Source organism: Alligator mississippiensis, chromosome 5, assembly GCF_030867095.1.
Source record: "Alligator mississippiensis isolate rAllMis1 chromosome 5, rAllMis1, whole genome shotgun sequence".
NCBI classification, from domain to species: domain Eukaryota; kingdom Metazoa; phylum Chordata; order Crocodylia; family Alligatoridae; genus Alligator; species Alligator mississippiensis.
Window position 1 is genome coordinate 220,255,617 of NC_081828.1, and position 18,323 is coordinate 220,273,939.

Below are 18,323 nucleotides of genomic sequence, written 5' to 3' on the forward strand. Positions count from 1 at the left end.
GGGGGGGGTGTTGAGGCAGCACTGGGGGTACCTTGCAGGCACCCCGCTCCCACGGGCCCAGCAGGGACATTGCCCCTAGGCTTCCCCACACCTGATCTGAGCCCCATGCTCCCCAGCGTCCTGCCCCCACCCGAGACAGAGGAGGAGGGTGCAGGATGCTGCAGCCCTCTGCCCAGGGCCACCCCATGTCCACGGGTCCCCTGCCCGCCCCACCTCGAACAAGCAGGGCGCCTGGGCTCCCACCTCAGCCTGAGGTGCCCCTCCAGCACAGCTGTGACAACTGCCCCCAGGTGTGGGGGCAGGAGCCAGTCCCCCCAGGCTGGGCTCCACCTGCTCTGCTCCCGTGGGCAGACCCTTCAGCGGGCCAGAGCAGCTCGCCGGTGCCAGCCGGGAACCCGCACCCGAGCCCAGACCGCATCCCAGCCGGCTGCAGCCACGGCCGTAGCGGAGGCCGAGCTGCACAGGAGAGCACGCGGCAGGGCTGCTGCGACCCGGCGCTCCCAAGCATATGGAAGGGGACAGCCCCCCCACAAATGCCTGCCCCCCCTCAGCCACAGCCTCACGTCCAGGGCATTTGGCCCATGCCCCACCACCAGTGCCCTGCCCCTGCCCCAGGCTGCCCGTGGCACCCTCCCCTCATGTCCCAACAGCACCAGTTTCATCCTGTCTCACCGGTTGGACATGGCTCCTGCCAACCCAGCGCACGCCTGCCCCGGGCGGGCACTGCTCCAGCACCACGGGAAACACCCCGGAGCCCATTCCCATGGAGACCAAGGACCACACAATGCCCCCCCTGTGACATCAGGGCCCTGGAGGTCGCAGGGGTCCCCAGAGGGCGCAGCCCACCCCCCCAGACAGGACGCAGCGGTGTGGGGGCAGCAGTGCGGTTTATTGGGGCACAGCGGTCACTTGCTGCTGGTGTACTTGGTGACGGCCTTGGTGCCCTCGGAGACGGCGTGCTTGGCCAGCTCTCCGGGCAGCAGCAGGCGCACGGCCGTCTGCACCTCGCGGCTGGTGATGGTGGTGCGCTTGTTGTACTGCGCCAGGCGCGCCGCCTCGCTGGCGATGCGCTCGAACACATCGTTCACGAAGGAGTTCATGATGCTCATGGCCTTCGAGGAGATCCCCGTGTCCGGGTGCACCTGCCAAGCAGGGGGCAAGAGGCATGAGAGATCCTGCTCCACCCCCAGCCCCAGCCCTGCCCTCCTTGCAGCTCCCCGCCTAGACTCACAGCAGGGCTCAGTCCTTGCCCCTGGCATGACCTGGGTCCCCAGCAATGCATGGCCCACATGCCCACACCCCGTGCTGCAGGGGGGCACTGGCCAGGTGCTGCCCCTTTGCTTGGGGGCGCAGCAGGCAGAGGTCCCAGGGTTGCAGAGGGCAGCTCCCCCTACCCAGGGGCCAAGCAGCATCACTGCACGCCCCACACGCCTGCAAGCGCAGGGTCAGGGCCCTGCACCAGTGCCCCAGACCCCAGGTACTGTGTGGTGGCAGGGAGAGTGGAGGGACAGGAGCAGCTGGACCCCACCCAGGGGCTTAACCCTTGCTCAGGGCCAGGACCCAGAGGCATGGGGGCAGCAAGCCAGCCCACACCCTGGCCTCTGAGCATTGCCGCTTGCAGCCCAGGCTGCCTGCCTGCCCGGCGGAGGTCCAGGCACTGGGCTGGCAGGGGTGGGAACGGGCCGTGGGGCAGAGCTGCCTGCTCCCCGCAGCCCCTTGTGCTGTGCTCTTGCCCCCAAGAGGACTCCTACAGCCCCCTCCCCAGGGCCCAGCTCCCCCAGCCCCATGCCCCCAACCCCCAGGGGCACAGATGGAGCAGCAAGGGGGTTGCAACCCCAGCAGCCAGGAGCCCCTTGCTCACCTGCTTCAGCACCTTGTAGATGTAAACCGAGTAGGTCTCCTTCCTCTTCAGCTTCCGCTTGGCTTTCTTGTCTCCGGAGGCCGCAGGGCGGCCCCGCTTCTTCCCAGCCTCCAAGCTCATCCTCGCCTCTGGCTCTCTGCCCTGGACTAAGCAAGGGCTCTAGGCAGGCAGGGCCTCACCTGAGGGCGGTTATGTAGCCAGGGCAGCCCTGGCCACAGGTGAGCGCGCTGAGCCAGGGAAGGCCCCAGGTGTGGCTCCTACCTGATTCCTGGCTCAGCAAGACCAGAGCTGGGGAATGGGCGCAGGCTGCGACAGGGCCAGGGCCCAAGGGGCTGGTGCCTGCTCCCTGCTCTGCACGGAGGTGGCGAAGCACAAGGGAGGTGCCAGGGATGTTTGTGGGACCGGGACACTGCAGGAGCCTGTCCCGTATCACGGCCCCACGCCCTGGAGTGGTGCAAACCGTGCCCTGCTGCAGCCTCCCCACTCCAGAGCAGGGACCAGGGGCTGGGCTCACACCCCTCGTGGCACGAGCCGGCTCCAGGCGTCCTACCCGCTGCGGATGGGTTGCGGGGGGAATGTGCTCCTGGCCCCTCTCCTGGGCATGGCCCCAGGCCCCGGCTCCCTGGGGACACGAGCATGTGCCACATGCACCGGCCCCAAGCTGGGCTCTGCCCCATCCCTGCTCAGAGCGGGTGCAGGGTGCCTTGGTGCTTGGCTGCGCGTCTGGTGCAAGGGTGCTGCCTGCTTTCCTTCGCCTGGCGGGAGCATGTGTGCATGTGTGGTGTGCGTGTATGTGCACACGTCTCTGGAGTGCTGAACAGGGGTGATCTGTGCCAGCAGCCTGTGCTGCAGGGCAGAGTCCGGCCCCTGCTGGACACGCGTACCCTCGGCTCCTGGCAGGACGCTGAGTCTCCCCAGAGCTTCGGGGGAGCAGGGGCTGGTCACGGCTTTGGCGCTGACCCCTGCGTCATAGAATCATAGAAGTAGGGTCAGGGCCATGTCAGGGCCGAGGCCACAACTGAACTCTGCTGCAAGTATAACCTCGTTAACCCCCCCCCACCAGGCACACGCTGCTTTCCTCCCTGGGGCGTCACTGGCCTGGCCGCATGCCTCCTCCCCGAGACCGGCTCTGCTCGTGGTCCCTGGCCAGGAGGTGTTGTGACACTCGGGGCCCCGTGCTCTGCCCTTGCTTCTAGCTGAACACGGGCCTGCGGGAGATGCCCCCAGCTCCCTTCAGTGTGCAAGCAGGTGTGCGAGGGGGTGACGGGAGTCCCTCAGTGGGCTGCTCCGGTGGCGGGATACCGCTGGATGTGAGGGTGGGACCGCAGGCATCGCCCTCACCCCTCCGGTGCCATGTGCGGTCCGAGGAGCTGGTGCCAGAGCGGGGCACAGGGGCCAGCCCCAGGGACATTGCATAGGCTGTTGCTTTGCTCTGCCGTTGCATCCAGACCGCGTTGGCCCTTGGTCCAGCTCGGGGGCACTGGTTTCTGCTAGGAAGCCCCATGGCCCCCACCCCACCCCCTTTGGACTAGGTTATAGTCCCCTCCCCACAGGACTTGGGACCAGCCTCTTCCCGGGTGCCTACCGCTGCCTGCCAACTGCACCAAAGCATGTTTCTCACACGTGGCGCACGCACCATAGAGCAGACTGGATTTATCACCCCATAGGGCTGTGCCCGCAGCGCATTTTGCCAGCAGGGATAGCTCTGGGCTCTGGCACAGGGCACGACCCCGAGTAGAAACCTCCAGGGACCCGCTTCACTGGGCAGCGAAACCCCACGAGCAGGTAATGCGGTTTAACCTAGCTCCAAGTGAGCTGCTGACTGTACCAGATGCTTCTCTCCGGTAGGAGCAAGGTCCAGGACCAGGCTGGATGGGCACCAGCTGCCTCTGGGGCAGCTCTTTTATGGTTATGAGCTTCCTGCCTTGCTCCCTGTGCTACAGCTCAGGCATAGCTGCCTCCCAAGAGGGCACGGCCTAGGGTCTCACTCCACTTTCGACAAGCACGCGTTTGCTGGGCTGCGAGAAGGAACATCCCGCAACAGGCAGGCGCCCTTTTGCAAGTCGTCACACACCAGGGCCCAGGAGCACCAGCTCCACCCTAAACCCTGCTGGAAAGTGAGACCAAGGAGATCCTGGACAAGTCAATCCCACAGGGAAGAACTGCCCAGCTTCGGGTCTCAACATGCTGAAAGATGGGCACCTGGAGCTGGGCCCAAGGAGGTGGGGGGAGAAGGGGGCACAGGACGGTGCTACACAGGAGCAGGGCTGGAGCCAGCTTCCGTTTCACATCCATGCTTTATTTCACCACCTCCCTGCAGCCGAGGCTCCCTCCTTCCCCACCTCCCGTGGCCCCTGTGCTGCATGTGCAACTAGTGAGGCAACTGCAGGGCTGCCCAGAGATACCTGCAGCGCCTGTGCCCTGGTGAGCAGAGCTCTACTGCTGCTCCGGTCTGTGTCCCTGTAGCTCGGTGCCTGCCCACACCCCTTCACCACCTCAGAGCCTTGGAGACCCACAGCACTGCAACAAGGGCACCTGCTGCTGCCCAGGCCAAGTGCAGCACAAAGGCAGTAGCAGAGACTTGCTCCAGGTCAGCTCTGCTCTGGTACCCATCTCCTTGCCAGCTCTTGCCCCTGCCCCATGGTGAGTGGGGTAGTGCACAGCGCAGCTGATGCACGGCCCATCCCAGAGCTTGTCACTCGCTGCTTGTGTGTGGTGGAGCCTGGCAGTGCCGCATCTCCGGGAGGGGGTGCTCAGCCACACGCACTGAAGCCACATGCTTTGCTCAGCCAAGAGGCAGTACAAAGCTGCACACGCCTACAACTGGTGTCATTCTGGGAACGAGGAAAAAAAAAGACTGTTCTTCCCTCTTTATTGACTGATAGATTCTCAGCAGATCTGATAATGACACTGTTAAATAATAGTTAAAACCAAACCAAGGCCAGAGGAGTCTGAAGTCAAAGTTTCTAAACTGAAGCAGAAGTTGGGGTAGGAGGTGAGCTGGGATCTCCATTTCCCCCTGGCTGCAGTCGGGGCACCCTGCCGCCCGCTGTCAGTGTGGCTCCAGGGTCTGGGGCTAGAGGGGACGTTGTCCAGATGGGAGCAGTTGCCCGAGTGCAGCCAGAGCAGAAGAGGAGGGTCTGTCCAGATGCGGAGGTGCAGGGAGAGCAGAGGGAAGCGATATTGCAGCAATGCTAGAACACAGCCACAGAGATAGCAGCAGAGTCCGATTCCAGGCGGCAGGGGGATGGTCAGGCTGGCCATTGTCAGTCTCCCTGGAGAACACCCGCCGGCCGACTGACCGCTCCTGCGCTCACACATTGTGGGTCTTTTTGGTGAGCTGGGGATCTTCGTCCACCAGCTTGGACTTGAGATGTTCCTTGTAGGCCAGGATGTCGCCCTGCCACTTCGTGATTGTCTGCTTCTCGCAGACCCAGATCTCCTGGGCAACCTGAAAGCACAAGGCAGGGCTCAGCGCAGCTCAGCTCAGCACCAGGCACACGGGGTTCTTCCCCTCACCCCCGCCCACAGCCCTGGCTCCCTCATCTCCCAGAGGCGGCAAGGTTTGCTGCCACAGCCGTTCACTGACAGCGCAGAGCATTCCCGGAAGCGAAGGTCGGCCAGGGCGCTTGGGGCAGTCCTTCCTCACCGCCACTTCAGTGGGGAACCGGAACCATAAGGATCACCTGCTCTGCATGGGCAGGGCAGAGCGGTTTACAGTGACCTCAAGCAGCAGGCGGGAAGCCTGGACTTGAACTCATTTTCCTAAAAGAAAGGCTGGCTCCCATGGGCTGAGAACCAGGAAACCATGTTGCAGATACAGTAAGTGCCAAATTTAACATGAATGCTGTTTCCACGCACAGTCACGCAGCACAGCGTTAAGACGGTAAATGGGGCACTTGACTAGACCCATTCACTTCTACTTGGGTTCTGGGTCGAATGATTTGGCTGGAAAATGGAATTCAACTGAACGCCCCAAATCTGCAGGTTGCAAACTTAGATAACGCCCGCTTCAGACACAGGGGACACAGGGAAAAATCTTTCCCAGGGGTTGTATTTGAAACGTCCTTTAAGACATGAGAACCAGAAAGTCCCATCCTTCAGGCTGATCTTTCAGTTACAAGCTGGAAAGGGAGGTCAAGCTTTCCTGACTACGCAGAGCCCCACTGGCTTCTCAACTGGGAAATAAGAAAGGTGCTGAAACAAATTAGCAGAGTAATCAGAGACGGAGGAAATATCTGCTCTGCACCTCTAGAAGGGGCTACTGCTCTTAAAGCATGTCTATTGCCTCAGCAAGTACATCCCACTTCGGTTAGGTGCGGCTGCCAGAATCTGCCTTAAAGGGGTTGTTCCATGGGAGAGTCACTGAATAGTCCCCACCTCTAGCAGAGACGCCTGTGCCCAGCTCATCGCTGCTGGCCTCGCTGGCACAGGATTGCTGGATCCCCTCCACCAATGGAGCTTATCACCTCCCCTGCCCTCACCTGCTGAATGAGCCTGAAGTCATGGCTAACGAGCATCATCCCTCCCTCGAACTCATTGATGGCGTCGGCCAGCGCGTCGATGGTCTCAATGTCCAGGTGGTTGGTGGGCTCGTCCAGGAAGAGCATGTGCGGGTTCTGCCAGGCCAGCCAGGCGAAGCAGACACGGCACTTCTGTCCATCTGAGAGGTTGCGGATGGGGCTCACCTGCCGGGGGGACGACATGGTCAGAACACACCATGGCATGTGTGGCCTGCGACTCCCAGGGAAGCCCGTCCCGTCGCAGGAAGAAGACCGTGCAGGGTCCATGCCTGGAGCAGGCCCCCCACCTCAGCAGAGGGCCCTGGATTTCTGTGGCACTCCCAGACCAAGCCCACGCTGCAGGTGCCACGGGACACAGAACTCACTGAAGTCAGCAAACATGCACCGCCTCCCACTCACAGCCCCAAATCTGCCCCAGGTCCAGGGCAAATGTTTCCCTGGGCACGGGAAGCTCACCTGAAACCTTTGACCCTAAACTGCAATACCCAGCACAAAAGCAATGTGGCCAGAAACGGGTGCAGTGACGGCCCCTACAGCTTTGATGCATGGGAGCTGACATTGCTACACTGCTGCCCCCTCGAGATGAACCAGGTGACTCACGCTCCTACCCGAGCTACCCGTCCCATCTCTGACCAGTGCGGCACCCTGCCAAGACCTGGCCCCACTCTGCCCATGCCCCACAGCATCATCCACCTTGCCCGAACCCCCCCACTGCCTCTCCGAGCCTGGCTGCAACACACAACAAACTTCAGTGACCCCACCTGTACTAAGGTATGCAATCAGCCTAGGTCAGAGCATGGGCTGGAAATCAGGCAGCAGCCAGGTGACCAAGAAGGATCCTCAAAGGACCCACAAGGAAGAGGAAGCAGAGCTGCACCCTCCCACCATCAGGCACCACTCCAGAAATCCTCCGGCTGGACCAAGGACATGGACTGCAAGGGCAGGATCTTGGCACACCCACTCCTGTTCTGGCCCCGCTCCACGGAGCACAGCATTTCCGTCAGGGAACAGGCACATTAGCTCCCCCAGCTGCCAGCACCACCCTGGACACCCTAACGAAGCCAACCCCGTGCCCATGAAGCCAGCACACTGGTGGAGCCCCCATGGAGGTCTCGCATTCACAACTATCAGCCCAAGACAGCTTGTGTCCCACGTGACTGAAGACTGCTCTGGCTCACAGGGAAGACACAACCCCATGGAGGCCACCTGCCCACAGCACTGAATCCCAGAAAGCCCCGGCCAGTAGAAAGGATGTCTCCCCTCAGCCACTGCACACGGCGCTGGTCACCAGCACAGGGGCACAGCTCGGAGCTACTGAGCATGATCTGGGTCCTGCTGCCATCCCTGGATACCAGAGCCCAGCACAAGGCTGCTCCACATGCTGGCAGCTCTGAGCTGCCCTCGGCAGGCTGGACGCTGCAGTGTTTGGCTGGGAATCTCCGGCTGCGTGCCGTATTGTGATGGGCTGCACAGCACTGAGCTGGTTGGCAGATGACCCCTGAGACGGGGGAAAGCCCTGCTCCCCTAGCCCCAGGTGTTCAGAGCAGACTCCACAGAGACCTCAGCCCGCACCCACCTGCTGCTTCCCAGTCAGCCCGTATCTGCCGATGATTTTCCTCATTTCCTCCTTCTCCTTGATCTCTGGGTAGCACTTCATCATGTACTCCAGCGGAGACAGGTCCAGGTCCAGCTGCTCTTGCAAGTGCTGGGCAGAGAGAAGGACAGGCATGAGCCCAGGAGGTAGGAGGGCAGGGCAGTCAGCCCCACCCTTCACACATCATGTCTGCAAACACCAGCTGGGCAGCAGCAGGCAGAACAAGACACCAGCTACCATCACCTCTCTTAGCAGTGCAGACTGGAGGCTGCCAGAAGCAGTGCACCCCTGCTGTGCCTGGCACAGAGGCTTGTCTCCAACCCAAAAGGGAAGGGAGGCTCCATAGTCCCAGAGCAGCAGGGGGCTCAGCCCGCCCTGTGCAGAACCATGACTCCAGGTGTGGAGCAGGGGAAGGCTGAGCCTGTCCAAGCAGCAGCAGCAGCTTTTCCTGCATGTCAGAGTACACTGCATGGGGAGGGGTCTGGAAAGGACGTGGCACCTTGCCAGCCCACGGGGGTTACCTGGTGGTATCGGCCGATCTTCACATGCGAGTGCTTGCGAATCATCCCATCCGTGGGGAGCAGCTGGAAGGGACAGAGCACATCACACTCGAGCGGCAGCCCAGTGCCCCCCATCATCCCAGGCATGCTCCTGCCTCTCCCCAGTAATGGGGGCAACCCCGTTGGTACCAGGCTGGGGTCTGTCATCACCCACCAAGAGACCTTGGGCTAAGGGGCGTGCCCAGGGGCCGGTCAGCAGGAAGGACATGGAGTCCCTGGAACAGCTGCTGGGAACAGCAGGAGGCACTTCCCACCCTGTAGGTCACTCCAAGGCAGTGGGCATAGGGCAGGGAGACCACCCCAGGGCTCCTACCTCTCCTGTGAGCAGCTTCAGCAGCGTCGACTTCCCAGCTCCATTAGGTCCCACAAGAGCCACACGCGTGTCCAGGTCGATCCCAAACTCCAAGTTATTGTAGATACGTGGCTGCAATCCGCAGAGACCGAGAGGTCAGGCCTGTCCGGACTGCTCTGGACAGTGCCTGGGGGGGCTGTTGCCCTACACCTCACACACGGGAACAAAGGCTGGGCATCTCCACGCTACCCAGCTGCGTGAAGCAGCAAACCCCCTACCCCAGCACACTCACCCCGTCTTTGGTGTACTTGAAGCTGACGTTCTGCACCATGATGACAGGAGGAGGGATCTTCCCGCACGGCGGGAAATAGAAGGACAGTGTCTAGGAAGAGAGTAGGCTCACTGGTGAGCAGGGGACATAGCCGCTCCAGGGAGACTGTTCTTCCAGGTGCAGAGGAGCTGTGGCCCTTGCCCCCAGCTCGGATACAGCAGCCTGGGGCCATCGTGGTGCCCAGGCACAGCAGATGACGTTGCAAGGACCCTCAGCAACTCCCCTACACTTTGTTTACCTTGAGCATCAGCCCAGTGCTGGCTGCTCCCCCAATCCCGCTCTCACTGTGGGGCATGAGGGTTTATTCCCCAGGGGCTCCCAGTTTCCACCCAGTGACATTCCTTACTGTGCCTGCGAGAGCCCCACACCCTGTACCCAGGACTAGGTGCCCGATGAGCCCACCTCCTGCTGGGACACACAAAGGACAACGCAGGGAAGGCCATGCAGTTGTCTGTCACAGATAGCGTGCTGTACACTATGTCCATCCCATGCTCCTGGCCATCCTGCTGGCTGCACTCACTGGCTTTGCTCCTGGCTGCAGTTCGCATGACTTCCTGCCCCGATTTCCAGGGTCTGCCATGAATTTCCCAGCACCCCAACCTACCTTATCATTCACTACCCTCTCCGTCAGCCCTGAAGCCATCATTTTCTGAAGGGTCTTTTCTTTGCTCTGAGCCTGCCGAGCCAGCTTGGCGCTGCCATGACCAAACCGTGCAATGTAATTCTGTAACAGGAGATGCAATTACTGAGCCTGGCAGAGACACTGCACAGAGGCAGCAGATGAGAAATGATCACAGGAGGGACAGTGGTTCTGCACTGGTTATTTCCCAAGCTTTGGGGCTTTGCTGGTTGTCATGTGGGGCCAGGGGAGAATTCTCTCCCCACCTCCTCCCCTTGCTGTTACATGTCAGGGTTCTGAGGGGTTTTTTGCCTTCCTCAGAGATGCTGGTTGTTGTCTGCAGCCAAAGCTGGGGATGGTGACTGGGCTGAGACAGTGCTCCTGCTGGGACTAAAATCTGGAGGTTCTTGGCTAGAGGGGTCTTGCCCCTTCGTGTGGGGTGAGACCAACATCATGTTTGGGGCCAGGAAGGAATTTTACCCCATGGTCAGACCGGTACAGATTGAAAGTGGGGTCTGCCTTCCTCTGTAGAGGGGGTACGGTCCCTGTCCGAAATCTTTTGAGTGCATATCAACACCTTTTGCAACAGCAGGATGTTGGCCACCATGGCTTACCGGTGGCAGGTTCAGGTGTGATGTCTGGTGCTGTACCAGGGGTGACTGTGTCATTTTGCTACAACATTGGACAGTGGATTTGCCTGGGATGGTTTGGACAGGGATGATCCTGCCTCAGGCAGGTGCTGGACTAGATGTGACCTCTGAAGGTCCCTTCCAGCCCCACCTCTTTACAATTCTATGAACAGAAGCCACCAGGTACCTTCATGTGGGCGATCTGATCCTGCTCCCAATGGAAACGCTTCATCTGATTCTCTTCTAGCTCCACACGGGTCTTCACATACTGATCGTAATTTCCCTGCAGAGAGAATGGGACCGCAGCATGTGAGATGCCTTCCAGAGCCCAGCCCCTCAGCTAGAAGCTCAGAGTTCTTGTGGACAGGGGCTGCCCAGGCTGAGCCAACCTGCCCTGGAGCCAGGGTGGGGGGGTCCTGCTCACCGTGTAATACTTCAGCTTGCGGTTGTGCATGTGGATGATGTTGGTACAAATGCCGTTCAGGAAGTCCTGGGAGTGGGAGATCAGCACCAGGATGCGCTTGAACCTGCAGCATCACACGGAGTTGTCAGAGGCTGGGGAGAACAAGACCACCCCAGGGCAGCCCCACAAGCAGCCAGGATGTACCACAGGTCCCCTGCTTGTGCCCGCCACCCAGACAGTGGCATGAGCAGCACTACGAAGGCTTCTGGGAAAGCAGCTGGAGCCAGACATGAACTGCTCCATACAATCAGACAGGGCTCCTAGACCACAGCCCCCTTCCCTCCATGACCAGTGTTATTTAGCCTCTGGGGCACAGGGTAGGACCAGCTGCCTGAAGGAACTGTCCCTGGTAGCACCTGCCGCCCCTGGGCTGAGGCAGGAGGCCCCCAGAGGCCTAGAGCACAGCATCCACCCCCAGCTGCGCTTACGTTTTCAGCTCCTCCTCCAGCCAGACGCAGGCATCCAGATCCAGGTGGTTCGTGGGCTCGTCCAGCAGCAGCATGAAGGGCCGGATGAACAGCGCTCTGGGGGGCAGAGGGGGAGGGTGAGGAGGGGCTCCCCGCCCAGCACACAGTCACTCCCAGCTCCCCCGAGCTCCGCGACCCCTGCAGCAGCGCAACGAGGGGGAGCCTGCAGCACAGCTCACCTGGCGAGAGCCACCCGCATCCTCCAGCCGCCACTGAAGTCCTTCAGCTTCTTCCTCTGCATGGCCGGCGTGAAACCCAAGCCGTGCAGGATCCGCGATGCCCGCGCCTCCGCCTTGTCAGCATCCAGCTCCTCCAGCCGCTCGTACAGCTCCATCAGCTTTTCACACTCCGCTGCCAGGGAGGGGAGACCCGTCAGAGTCTCATCGGTGCCCTCCCCACCCCCCTGCCAGGGATGGAGCCTCAGGGCTCAGCCCGCCCAGCACGGCAAGAGCAACTGGGACGGCTCCCCCACACACTGCACCGAGCAGCTGCGGAGCCACCAGAGGGGCCGACTACGGAGCCTGGTGGCTGCAGGGGCCAGGCCCCACCAGCCCAGGGGAAGGTGTGCGACCACCCCGCGAGGAAGCCTGGGGCAAGCAAGGAAGGCGCCTGGTTCACGACTCCTGGAGACTTTACCGTCCTCGTGAGCCAGCCGCTCTGCCTCCCGCTCCAGCATGGCCCGCTCCGTGTCCACCTCCATCACGCACTGCAGGGGGCTCTTCTCGCTGGGCGGCATCTCTCGGGTCAGGTGGTAGATGTCGATGTGCTCCGGGATCGGCACCTCCCGCTTCCCGATGGCGGACAGCAGCATGGACTTCCCTGCGCCCAGGCAGACAAACACGTCACTCTCGGCTCCCCTGGCGATAGATAGGCAGCTCCCCAAAGAAGGCCTGGGGCAGGGGCTGTCTCCAGCGAGCCCTGCAGGCCGGAGCCTTCCCGCAGAGCCAGGCAGCCCACGGGCCCTTGCACGCTACTGCGGCAGGATGAGACGAAGAGAAGCTGGGGCGGTCTCCCTAGCCCACCCTGCTCCCACAAAGAACCGATCCTCGCGAAGCACTTCCCATTGGGCCCCTCGTCGCCCCAGAGGCTTCCCCGGCAGCACCGCGGGTTTCTGCACCAGCTGTCCCGGCCCCCGGCCCGTCCCCAGCAGCCCTGCGCCGGGGGGAGCCGCCCCCAGCAGTCGGGGAAGCTGCTCCTCGTCCCCAGCGTCCAGCAAACAGCGCGTGCCGAGTCCGGCTCCCCTCCACGGGCTCGTGCCTGGCCGGCACGTCTCCCCTTCCAGACACCCGGCACTACGCCGCGCCGCCACCCGCGGCTGCCAGGGGGTAGCCATGCCGCGCCCCCCCCGCCTCACCAATCCCGTTGAGCCCGATGAGGCCGTAGCGCCGCCCCGAGTTGAGCTCGAGCTTGGTGTCGCTCAGCAGCTCCTGGCCGTGGAAGGTGAGCGAGAGGTTGATGATGTGCACGTCGGTGCTGTTGGGGTGGGAGGCGAGCACGCCCGTCACCGCGCGGGCGGCTGCTTTCTTCAGCTCAAAGTCCTCCAGCTCCTTGGTCAGGGCGTCCACCTCTGCGCCGGGGAGCGGGACAGCGCGCCGGGTGAGTCAGGGCCCCGCAGCCGCCCCCGCCCCGCGACGCCGGCTCCGCGCCGCCCAGCGCCGGCGCCAGCCGGGCCCCCTGCCGGCCGCTCGCGGGAGGGCCGGGGCAGCCGGGCAGGCGCCGGCAAGGAGGGCACGCGGGTGGGACGACACGGCGCTGCCCCCGCGCTCCCCCGGCCAGAGCCCTGGTGCCCCCCGCGCCGCGTGCAGCCCGGCCCAGCCCCGGGAGGCTCCGAGGAGTCTTGCTGGCGGGTTTGTCTCAAGGGCCAACTGGGCCCCGCGCTCGGTGGGCCCCCCCGCCCGGCCGGCCGGCCCGGCGCACTGGGGGGGGGTGCCCCCGGGAAGCCGCGAGCGGGGACGGGGGACCCCCCCGGGCCGAGCGGCAGGCGGGTCGGGGTCGGGCCGGGCCGGGCCCGTGCGTGCGGCTCACCCGGCGCCTCGGTGCCGTTGGGGTCCCCGGGCCGCGCCTCCGCCAGCTCCACGCCCGCGTCGCCGTTCTCGTCCGGGCCGCGCCGGGGCCGCTGCCGCGCCTTGGCCGCCTCCTTCTTCTTGGCCGCCTTCTTCTTCGCCAGGTCGGACGGCATCGCCCCGGCCCCGGCCCCGGCCCCGGCCCCGGCCCCGGCCCCCACGCCCGGCTCCCGGCTCCCGGCTCCGCGCCCGCGGCCTCCTCTGGCGCAACAGCACAGCTGCTACCGCGTGCGCACGCCCCGCCCCGCCGCCCCGCCGCCCAATCGCCGCGCGACACGTCACCGCGCGCCGGCCCGCGCGCGGCACGCTGGGAAACGCAGGCCCCGGCTCCGCTGTGACGGGACTGCGCCTCCCGGCATGCCCCGCTCCGCGCCCGGAACCAAAGACATGCCGGAACCATAGAAAGCGGGGGTGGGTGAACAGAGAGCGGCCATGCCGGAACCATAGAGAGGACGGAGCGGCCATGCTGGAACCATGGGCGGAGCGGCCACGCCGGAAGCGTAGAGAGGGCGGAGCTGCCATGCCGGAAGTAGAGCGCGGGGGCGGGCCGGCGGGCGGAGGGGCCATGGCGTGAGGGCGCGCGCCGGGCCGACCCCCGCCCCGCCATGCGGCCGGCCGCGCTGCTGGCCTTGCTGCGGCCCGCGCTGCCGCTCGTGCTCGGGCTGTCGCTGGGCTGCAGCCTGGGCCTGCTGCGCGTGTCGTGGGGGCAGGGCGGTGACCCGTGCGCGGCGGGGCCGGGGCCGGGCGCGGGGCCGGGGGCTCGCCCCGGCCCCGACGAGTTCCGGCCCCGCATCGTGCCGTACGCGCGCCCCGCCGGGCCGCCGCACAAGAAGGTGCTCAGGTGGGTCGTGCCGTGCCGTGCCGTGCCGTGCCGGGGTCGGGGTCGGGGTCGGGGTGGGCTCTGCCGCCGCTAACCGCCCGCTCCCGCCGCAGGACGCGCTACATCCAGACGGAGCTGGGCTTCCGCGAGCGGCTGCTGGCGGCCGTGCTGACGTCGCGGGCCACGCTGCCCACGCTGGCCGTGGCGGTGAACAAGACGGTGGCGCCGCACTTCCCGCGCCTGCTGTACTTCACGGGGCTGCGCGGCGCCAAGGTGCCGCCGGGCATGGCGCTGGTGGCGCACGGCGACGAGCGGCCCGTGTGGCTCATGTACGAGACGGTGCGCTACCTGCACCAGCACTTCGGGGCCGACTACGACTGGTTCTTCGTCATGCAGGACGACACCTACGCGCAGGCCGAGCAGGTCAAGGCGCTGGTGTCGCACCTCAGCATCGACCAGGACGTCTACCTGGGCCGGGCCGAGGAGTTCATCGGCGGGGACGAGCGGGCGCGCTACTGCCACGGCGGCTTCGGCTACCTGCTGTCCCGCAGCCTCCTGCTCAAGCTGAGCCGCCACCTGGACGGCTGCCGCAACGAGATCCTCAGCGTGCGGCCGGACGAGTGGCTGGGGCGCTGCATCATCGACTTCCTGGGCATCGGCTGCGTCTCCCAGCTCCAGGTGCGGGCGCCGCGGGGGCAGGGGCGGGGGCGGGCGGGGGGCTCGTGGCGGCCGGAGGTGGGGTCTTGTCCCCGGCGGGACGTGCCTCTCGCTCCAGCCCCGGTCGCTCTGGCTCTCGTCCCTCCCAGGGCCAGCGCTACCGCTCCTACGAGCTGGCCAAGAACGCCGACCCCGAGAAGGAGCAGGGGGCTGGCTTCCAGGCCGCGCTCGCCGTGCACCCCGTCTCCGACGCGACCCTCATGTACCGGCTGCACAAGCACTTCAGCAGGATCCAGCTGGGCAGAGCCTACCAGGAGATCCGGCAGCTCCAGGTCGGTACCTGGCGGGCACGCGCCGATCCGAACCTCGGCCTCCAGGCGCTCGGGAAGGGGTGATCTCAAACTGCCCGGTGGCGGCAGATCCCTCCCGCCCGGAGACGCTGTTTCTGACCCGGGTCAGGCCTGTTGCAGTTCCAGCGCCGCCAGGATTTGGGAGGTTCCCAGTGGGGAGGAGGGACCGGTTGGGGATGGGACCGCTTGCCCCTCCGGGGGCAAAGGGATCACCGAGTTCTTCCTACAGATGCAGATCAGGAACCTGACGTCGCTGACCCCCGCAGGCGAGGCCGGGCTGACGTGGCCGGTCGGCATCCCTGCGCCCTTCGTCCCCAAGTCCCGCTTCGAGGTGATCAGCTGGGACTACTTCACGGAGCAGCATCTCTTCTCCTGCCCCGACGGCACCCCCAAGTGCGAGCTCTCGGGGGCCGGCAAGGCCGACATCGATGACATCATCGAGTCGGCGCTCGAGCAGCTCAACAGCCGCTACCAGCCCCTGCTCCGGTTCTACAAGCGGCAGCTGCTGAACGGCTACCGGCGCTTTGACCCCACGCGGGGCATGGAGTACACGCTGGACCTCCTGCTGGAGGCGGTGACCCAGAAGGGCCACAGCCACGTCCTGGCCAAGCGGGTTAGCCTCGTGCGGCCCCTCAGCAAGATGGAGATCATTCCCATGCCCTATGTGACGGAGGCCACGCGGGTGCAACTGGTGCTTCCCCTGACTGTGCAGGACCTGGACTTTGTGGGGAATTTCCTGGACACATTTGCCATGAACACACTGGACACCCACGACAATGCCCTGCTGACCCTGCTCTTCATCTACCACCCCTACGATGCCCAGCGGGTCAGCCAGCTGGACGTCTTTGCGGGCGTCAAGGCCATGGTGGCAGAGCTGGAGAAACGCTACACTGAGGTGAAGATCCCCTGGATCAGCGTCAAGACGGAGGTGCCATCACAGGTGAAGCTGATGGACATCGTGTCCAAGAAGCATCCCGTGGACACCCTCTTCTTCCTGGCCAGCGTGTGGACAGAGGTCAGCATGGAGTTCCTAAACCGCTGCCGCATGAACACCATCAGCAACTGGCAGGTCTTCTTCCCGGTGCACTTCCAGGAGTTCAACCCTGCGCTGGTGTACCGGGGTGAGCAGGCCTCGTCGTCCAGTGCTGACGTCCTGCGGGACGGGCGCTTTGACCGGCACGCCTTTGCCGAGGCCTGTTTCTACAACTCCGACTACATGGCTGCACGCACCAAGCTGGCAGCTGACATCCTGGACCGGGACGAGGTGCTGGAGAGCATGGAGGTCTTTGACGTCTTCCTGCGCTACTCAGGGCTCCATCTCTTCCGGGCGGTGGAACCAGGGCTGGTGCAGAAGTACGCGCTGCGCAGCTGCAACCCCCGGCTGAGCGAGGAGCTGTACCACCGCTGTGTGCTCAGCAACCTAGAGGGGCTCGCCTCCCGCTCCCACCTGGCCATGGCTCTCTTTGAGCAGGAGCAGGCCAACAGCACCTGAGTTACCCGCAGCCACCAAGGGTTCCCAGCACCTTAATACTTGGCACCTTTCATTCTCTGCCTCAGCCCCAGCCTGCACTGGAGCAGAGGGCTCATCAAGTGGAGGGGAGAGGAAAGACCTCCCTCTTCCCACCTCAGCCCCAGGGCCGAGGGGAGGGCAGTGGAAAGGTCTGCGGGGGGTTTTTTAAATAAATAATTAAAGTTTCTTCCCGTGCAAGTGAACTCCATTCCTCCCAGTTGTTCAGTGAGTCGTTCTTCCTGACTCCAACTGCGGTAGCAGCACCCTCGCAGAGGGACTTGGGCCTGAGGTGGAGGGGAAGTGAGTGCAGACCTGCTCCCAATCTGCCCAGAGCCTCTCATGGCTCCCTGGTGCCATCCCAGCACAGCAAACCCGGGACTGGAACCAGGGCGAGGCAGGCTCGGCAGCTGTAGCTTGTGTGCTGCCCACTGTTCAGAGACGCTCACTCTCCCTCGTATGCTTACTTGCAGGGACAGACTTCTGTGCGGGCTTGCTGGGGCTGAATTAGGCAGTTAGTCATGGTCCTGCCCTCTGCTCTGCGGGGTGGGGGGGGCGGGGGTCCTCTGTCTTTTCCCTTACCCCTCCCCTGCACCCTTGCTAGTCATTCCTGCTGCTCTGCAGCCCCCAGTACAAAGAGCTGTTTGCTGCTTTCCAGGGTAATCGTCTGCCCCAGCAGTGCAGTGTTGGGAGAGCTGCATGCACATCAGCCTCGTGTCCCACACAGGAGCCAGGTACCCCCATCGGGTCATGACGGCAGGTGCTGCTTCCCAAAATGAGCAGGCTGGGGCTGGGCGGTTTGTCAGGGGCTGTGATAGCCAGGGTACAGCATTCCCTCAGGTCTCTGTGGACCTTGTTGCAGAGCCCAGGGTCCCATTGCTGGGCATTTGGTGTTGCCAGAGGAGCTCCTGTTCGCAATGAGGAGTCTCCTGCCTAGTGCTGGCTGTAGATGGGACAGCGGCAGCAGGGTGTGCCCTTTCTCCCAGGAAGGGTTCCCGTCCAAAGGGAAGGAGGACAGGGAGCAGGGCCAGCGGCCAGAGACTGACTCTGGCAAAGGTGCTGCTGTCCCTCACAGAGGCTGCTTCCTGTGGGACACCCAGCTGGCTGGCGCAAGAGCTGCCTGGCCCCTGGAGCCTCAGTCGCCTCCGAAGGGAAGACACTTGTGTAAGAACGTAAATGGGTCAGAAGAGAAGCTCCGGAGAGCAGCCAGCTCATTTCCTTCTGCAGCAGCCTCGGGCTGCGGGTGGGGCACAGCTCAGGCAGGCATTCCTGGGTCTGTGAAACTTTCATTCCTGTGGCTCTGACCAGGCTCCTGCTCTCCTTGTATGCGCACACGCTGGGTGCACGTACACCTCCCGTGTCCACCCTCTTGCAATCTGTTCCCTTCCAGCTGCTGGCTCCGGTCATGCCCTGCTGCTGCCCAGCTCGCACCTGGGTGGGACAACGCAAGCACGGTCTTGCCCTCCTGGGCCCAGACCGCTGTTCGCTGCCAGGCATTAGACTCCACTTCACTTAAGTGACCTAACCACTGTCGCCCATGGAAAATGGACTGAGAGCTGGCTGATGGTCACAGACGTGAACAGGGAA

At 63.8% G+C, this 18,323-nt stretch overlaps 3 protein-coding genes across 3 annotated transcripts; 1 reads left to right on the forward strand and 2 right to left on the reverse strand.

Moving 5' to 3' along the window:
* Nucleotides 1–632: 632 nt before the first annotated feature.
* Nucleotides 633–2,020, reverse strand: LOC109285074 (late histone H2B.L4). Its single transcript, XM_019495354.2, has 2 exons — nt 1,862–2,020; nt 633–1,142 (listed from the first exon to the last, which is right to left on the reverse strand). Exons 1-2 carry the CDS (start codon nt 1,979–1,981, stop codon nt 906–908), a joined length of 357 nt encoding a protein of 118 aa, XP_019350899.1. The 5' UTR covers nt 1,982–2,020; the 3' UTR covers nt 633–905.
* Nucleotides 2,021–4,716: 2,696 nt separating this feature from the next.
* ABCF2 (ATP binding cassette subfamily F member 2) lies at nt 4,717–13,580 on the reverse strand. The gene is made up of 14 exons (XM_059729309.1): nt 13,365–13,580; nt 12,694–12,906; nt 11,976–12,158; nt 11,519–11,690; nt 11,301–11,396; nt 10,834–10,936; nt 10,597–10,692; nt 9,766–9,885; nt 9,123–9,212; nt 8,852–8,962; nt 8,500–8,562; nt 7,961–8,089; nt 6,346–6,549; nt 4,717–5,312 (listed from the first exon to the last, which is right to left on the reverse strand). Exons 1-14 carry the CDS (start codon nt 13,516–13,518, stop codon nt 5,175–5,177), a joined length of 1,872 nt encoding a protein of 623 aa, XP_059585292.1. The 5' UTR covers nt 13,519–13,580; the 3' UTR covers nt 4,717–5,174.
* Nucleotides 13,581–13,876: 296 nt separating this feature from the next.
* CHPF2 (chondroitin polymerizing factor 2) lies at nt 13,877–16,926 on the forward strand. Its single transcript, XM_059729308.1, has 4 exons — nt 13,877–14,243; nt 14,336–14,900; nt 15,029–15,211; nt 15,459–16,926. Exons 1-4 carry the CDS (start codon nt 14,008–14,010, stop codon nt 16,719–16,721), a joined length of 2,247 nt encoding a protein of 748 aa, XP_059585291.1. The 5' UTR covers nt 13,877–14,007; the 3' UTR covers nt 16,722–16,926.
* The last annotated feature ends 1,397 nt before the right edge of the window (nt 16,927–18,323 follow it).

What these genes read in the sequence shown, in the direction of transcription:
- LOC109285074 (XM_019495354.2), bottom strand. Translation starts at nt 1,981, where the DNA reads ATGAGCTTGGAGGCTGGGAAGAAGCGGGGCCGCCCTGCGGCCTCCGGA. An exon ending in TCTACAAGGTGCTGAAGCAG is followed by an intron (nt 1,143 to 1,861) that starts GTGAGCAAGGGG and finishes CCTGCTTGGCAG; the next exon opens with GTGCACCCGGACACGGGGAT.
- ABCF2 (XM_059729309.1), bottom strand. Translation starts at nt 13,518, where the DNA reads ATGCCGTCCGACCTGGCGAAGAAGAAGGCGGCCAAGAAGAAGGAGGCG. An exon ending in GCGGCTGGCTCACGAGGACG is followed by an intron (nt 11,691 to 11,975) that starts GTAAAGTCTCCA and finishes CCTCCCTGGCAG; the next exon opens with CGGAGTGTGAAAAGCTGATG. An exon ending in CTGGAGGAGGAGCTGAAAAC is followed by an intron (nt 10,937 to 11,300) that starts GTAAGCGCAGCT and finishes GTGATGCTGCAG; the next exon opens with GTTCAAGCGCATCCTGGTGC.
- CHPF2 (XM_059729308.1), top strand. Translation starts at nt 14,008, where the DNA reads ATGCGGCCGGCCGCGCTGCTGGCCTTGCTGCGGCCCGCGCTGCCGCTC. An exon ending in GCTGCGTCTCCCAGCTCCAG is followed by an intron (nt 14,901 to 15,028) that starts GTGCGGGCGCCG and finishes CGTCCCTCCCAG; the next exon opens with GGCCAGCGCTACCGCTCCTA. An exon ending in AGGAGATCCGGCAGCTCCAG is followed by an intron (nt 15,212 to 15,458) that starts GTCGGTACCTGG and finishes TTCTTCCTACAG; the next exon opens with ATGCAGATCAGGAACCTGAC.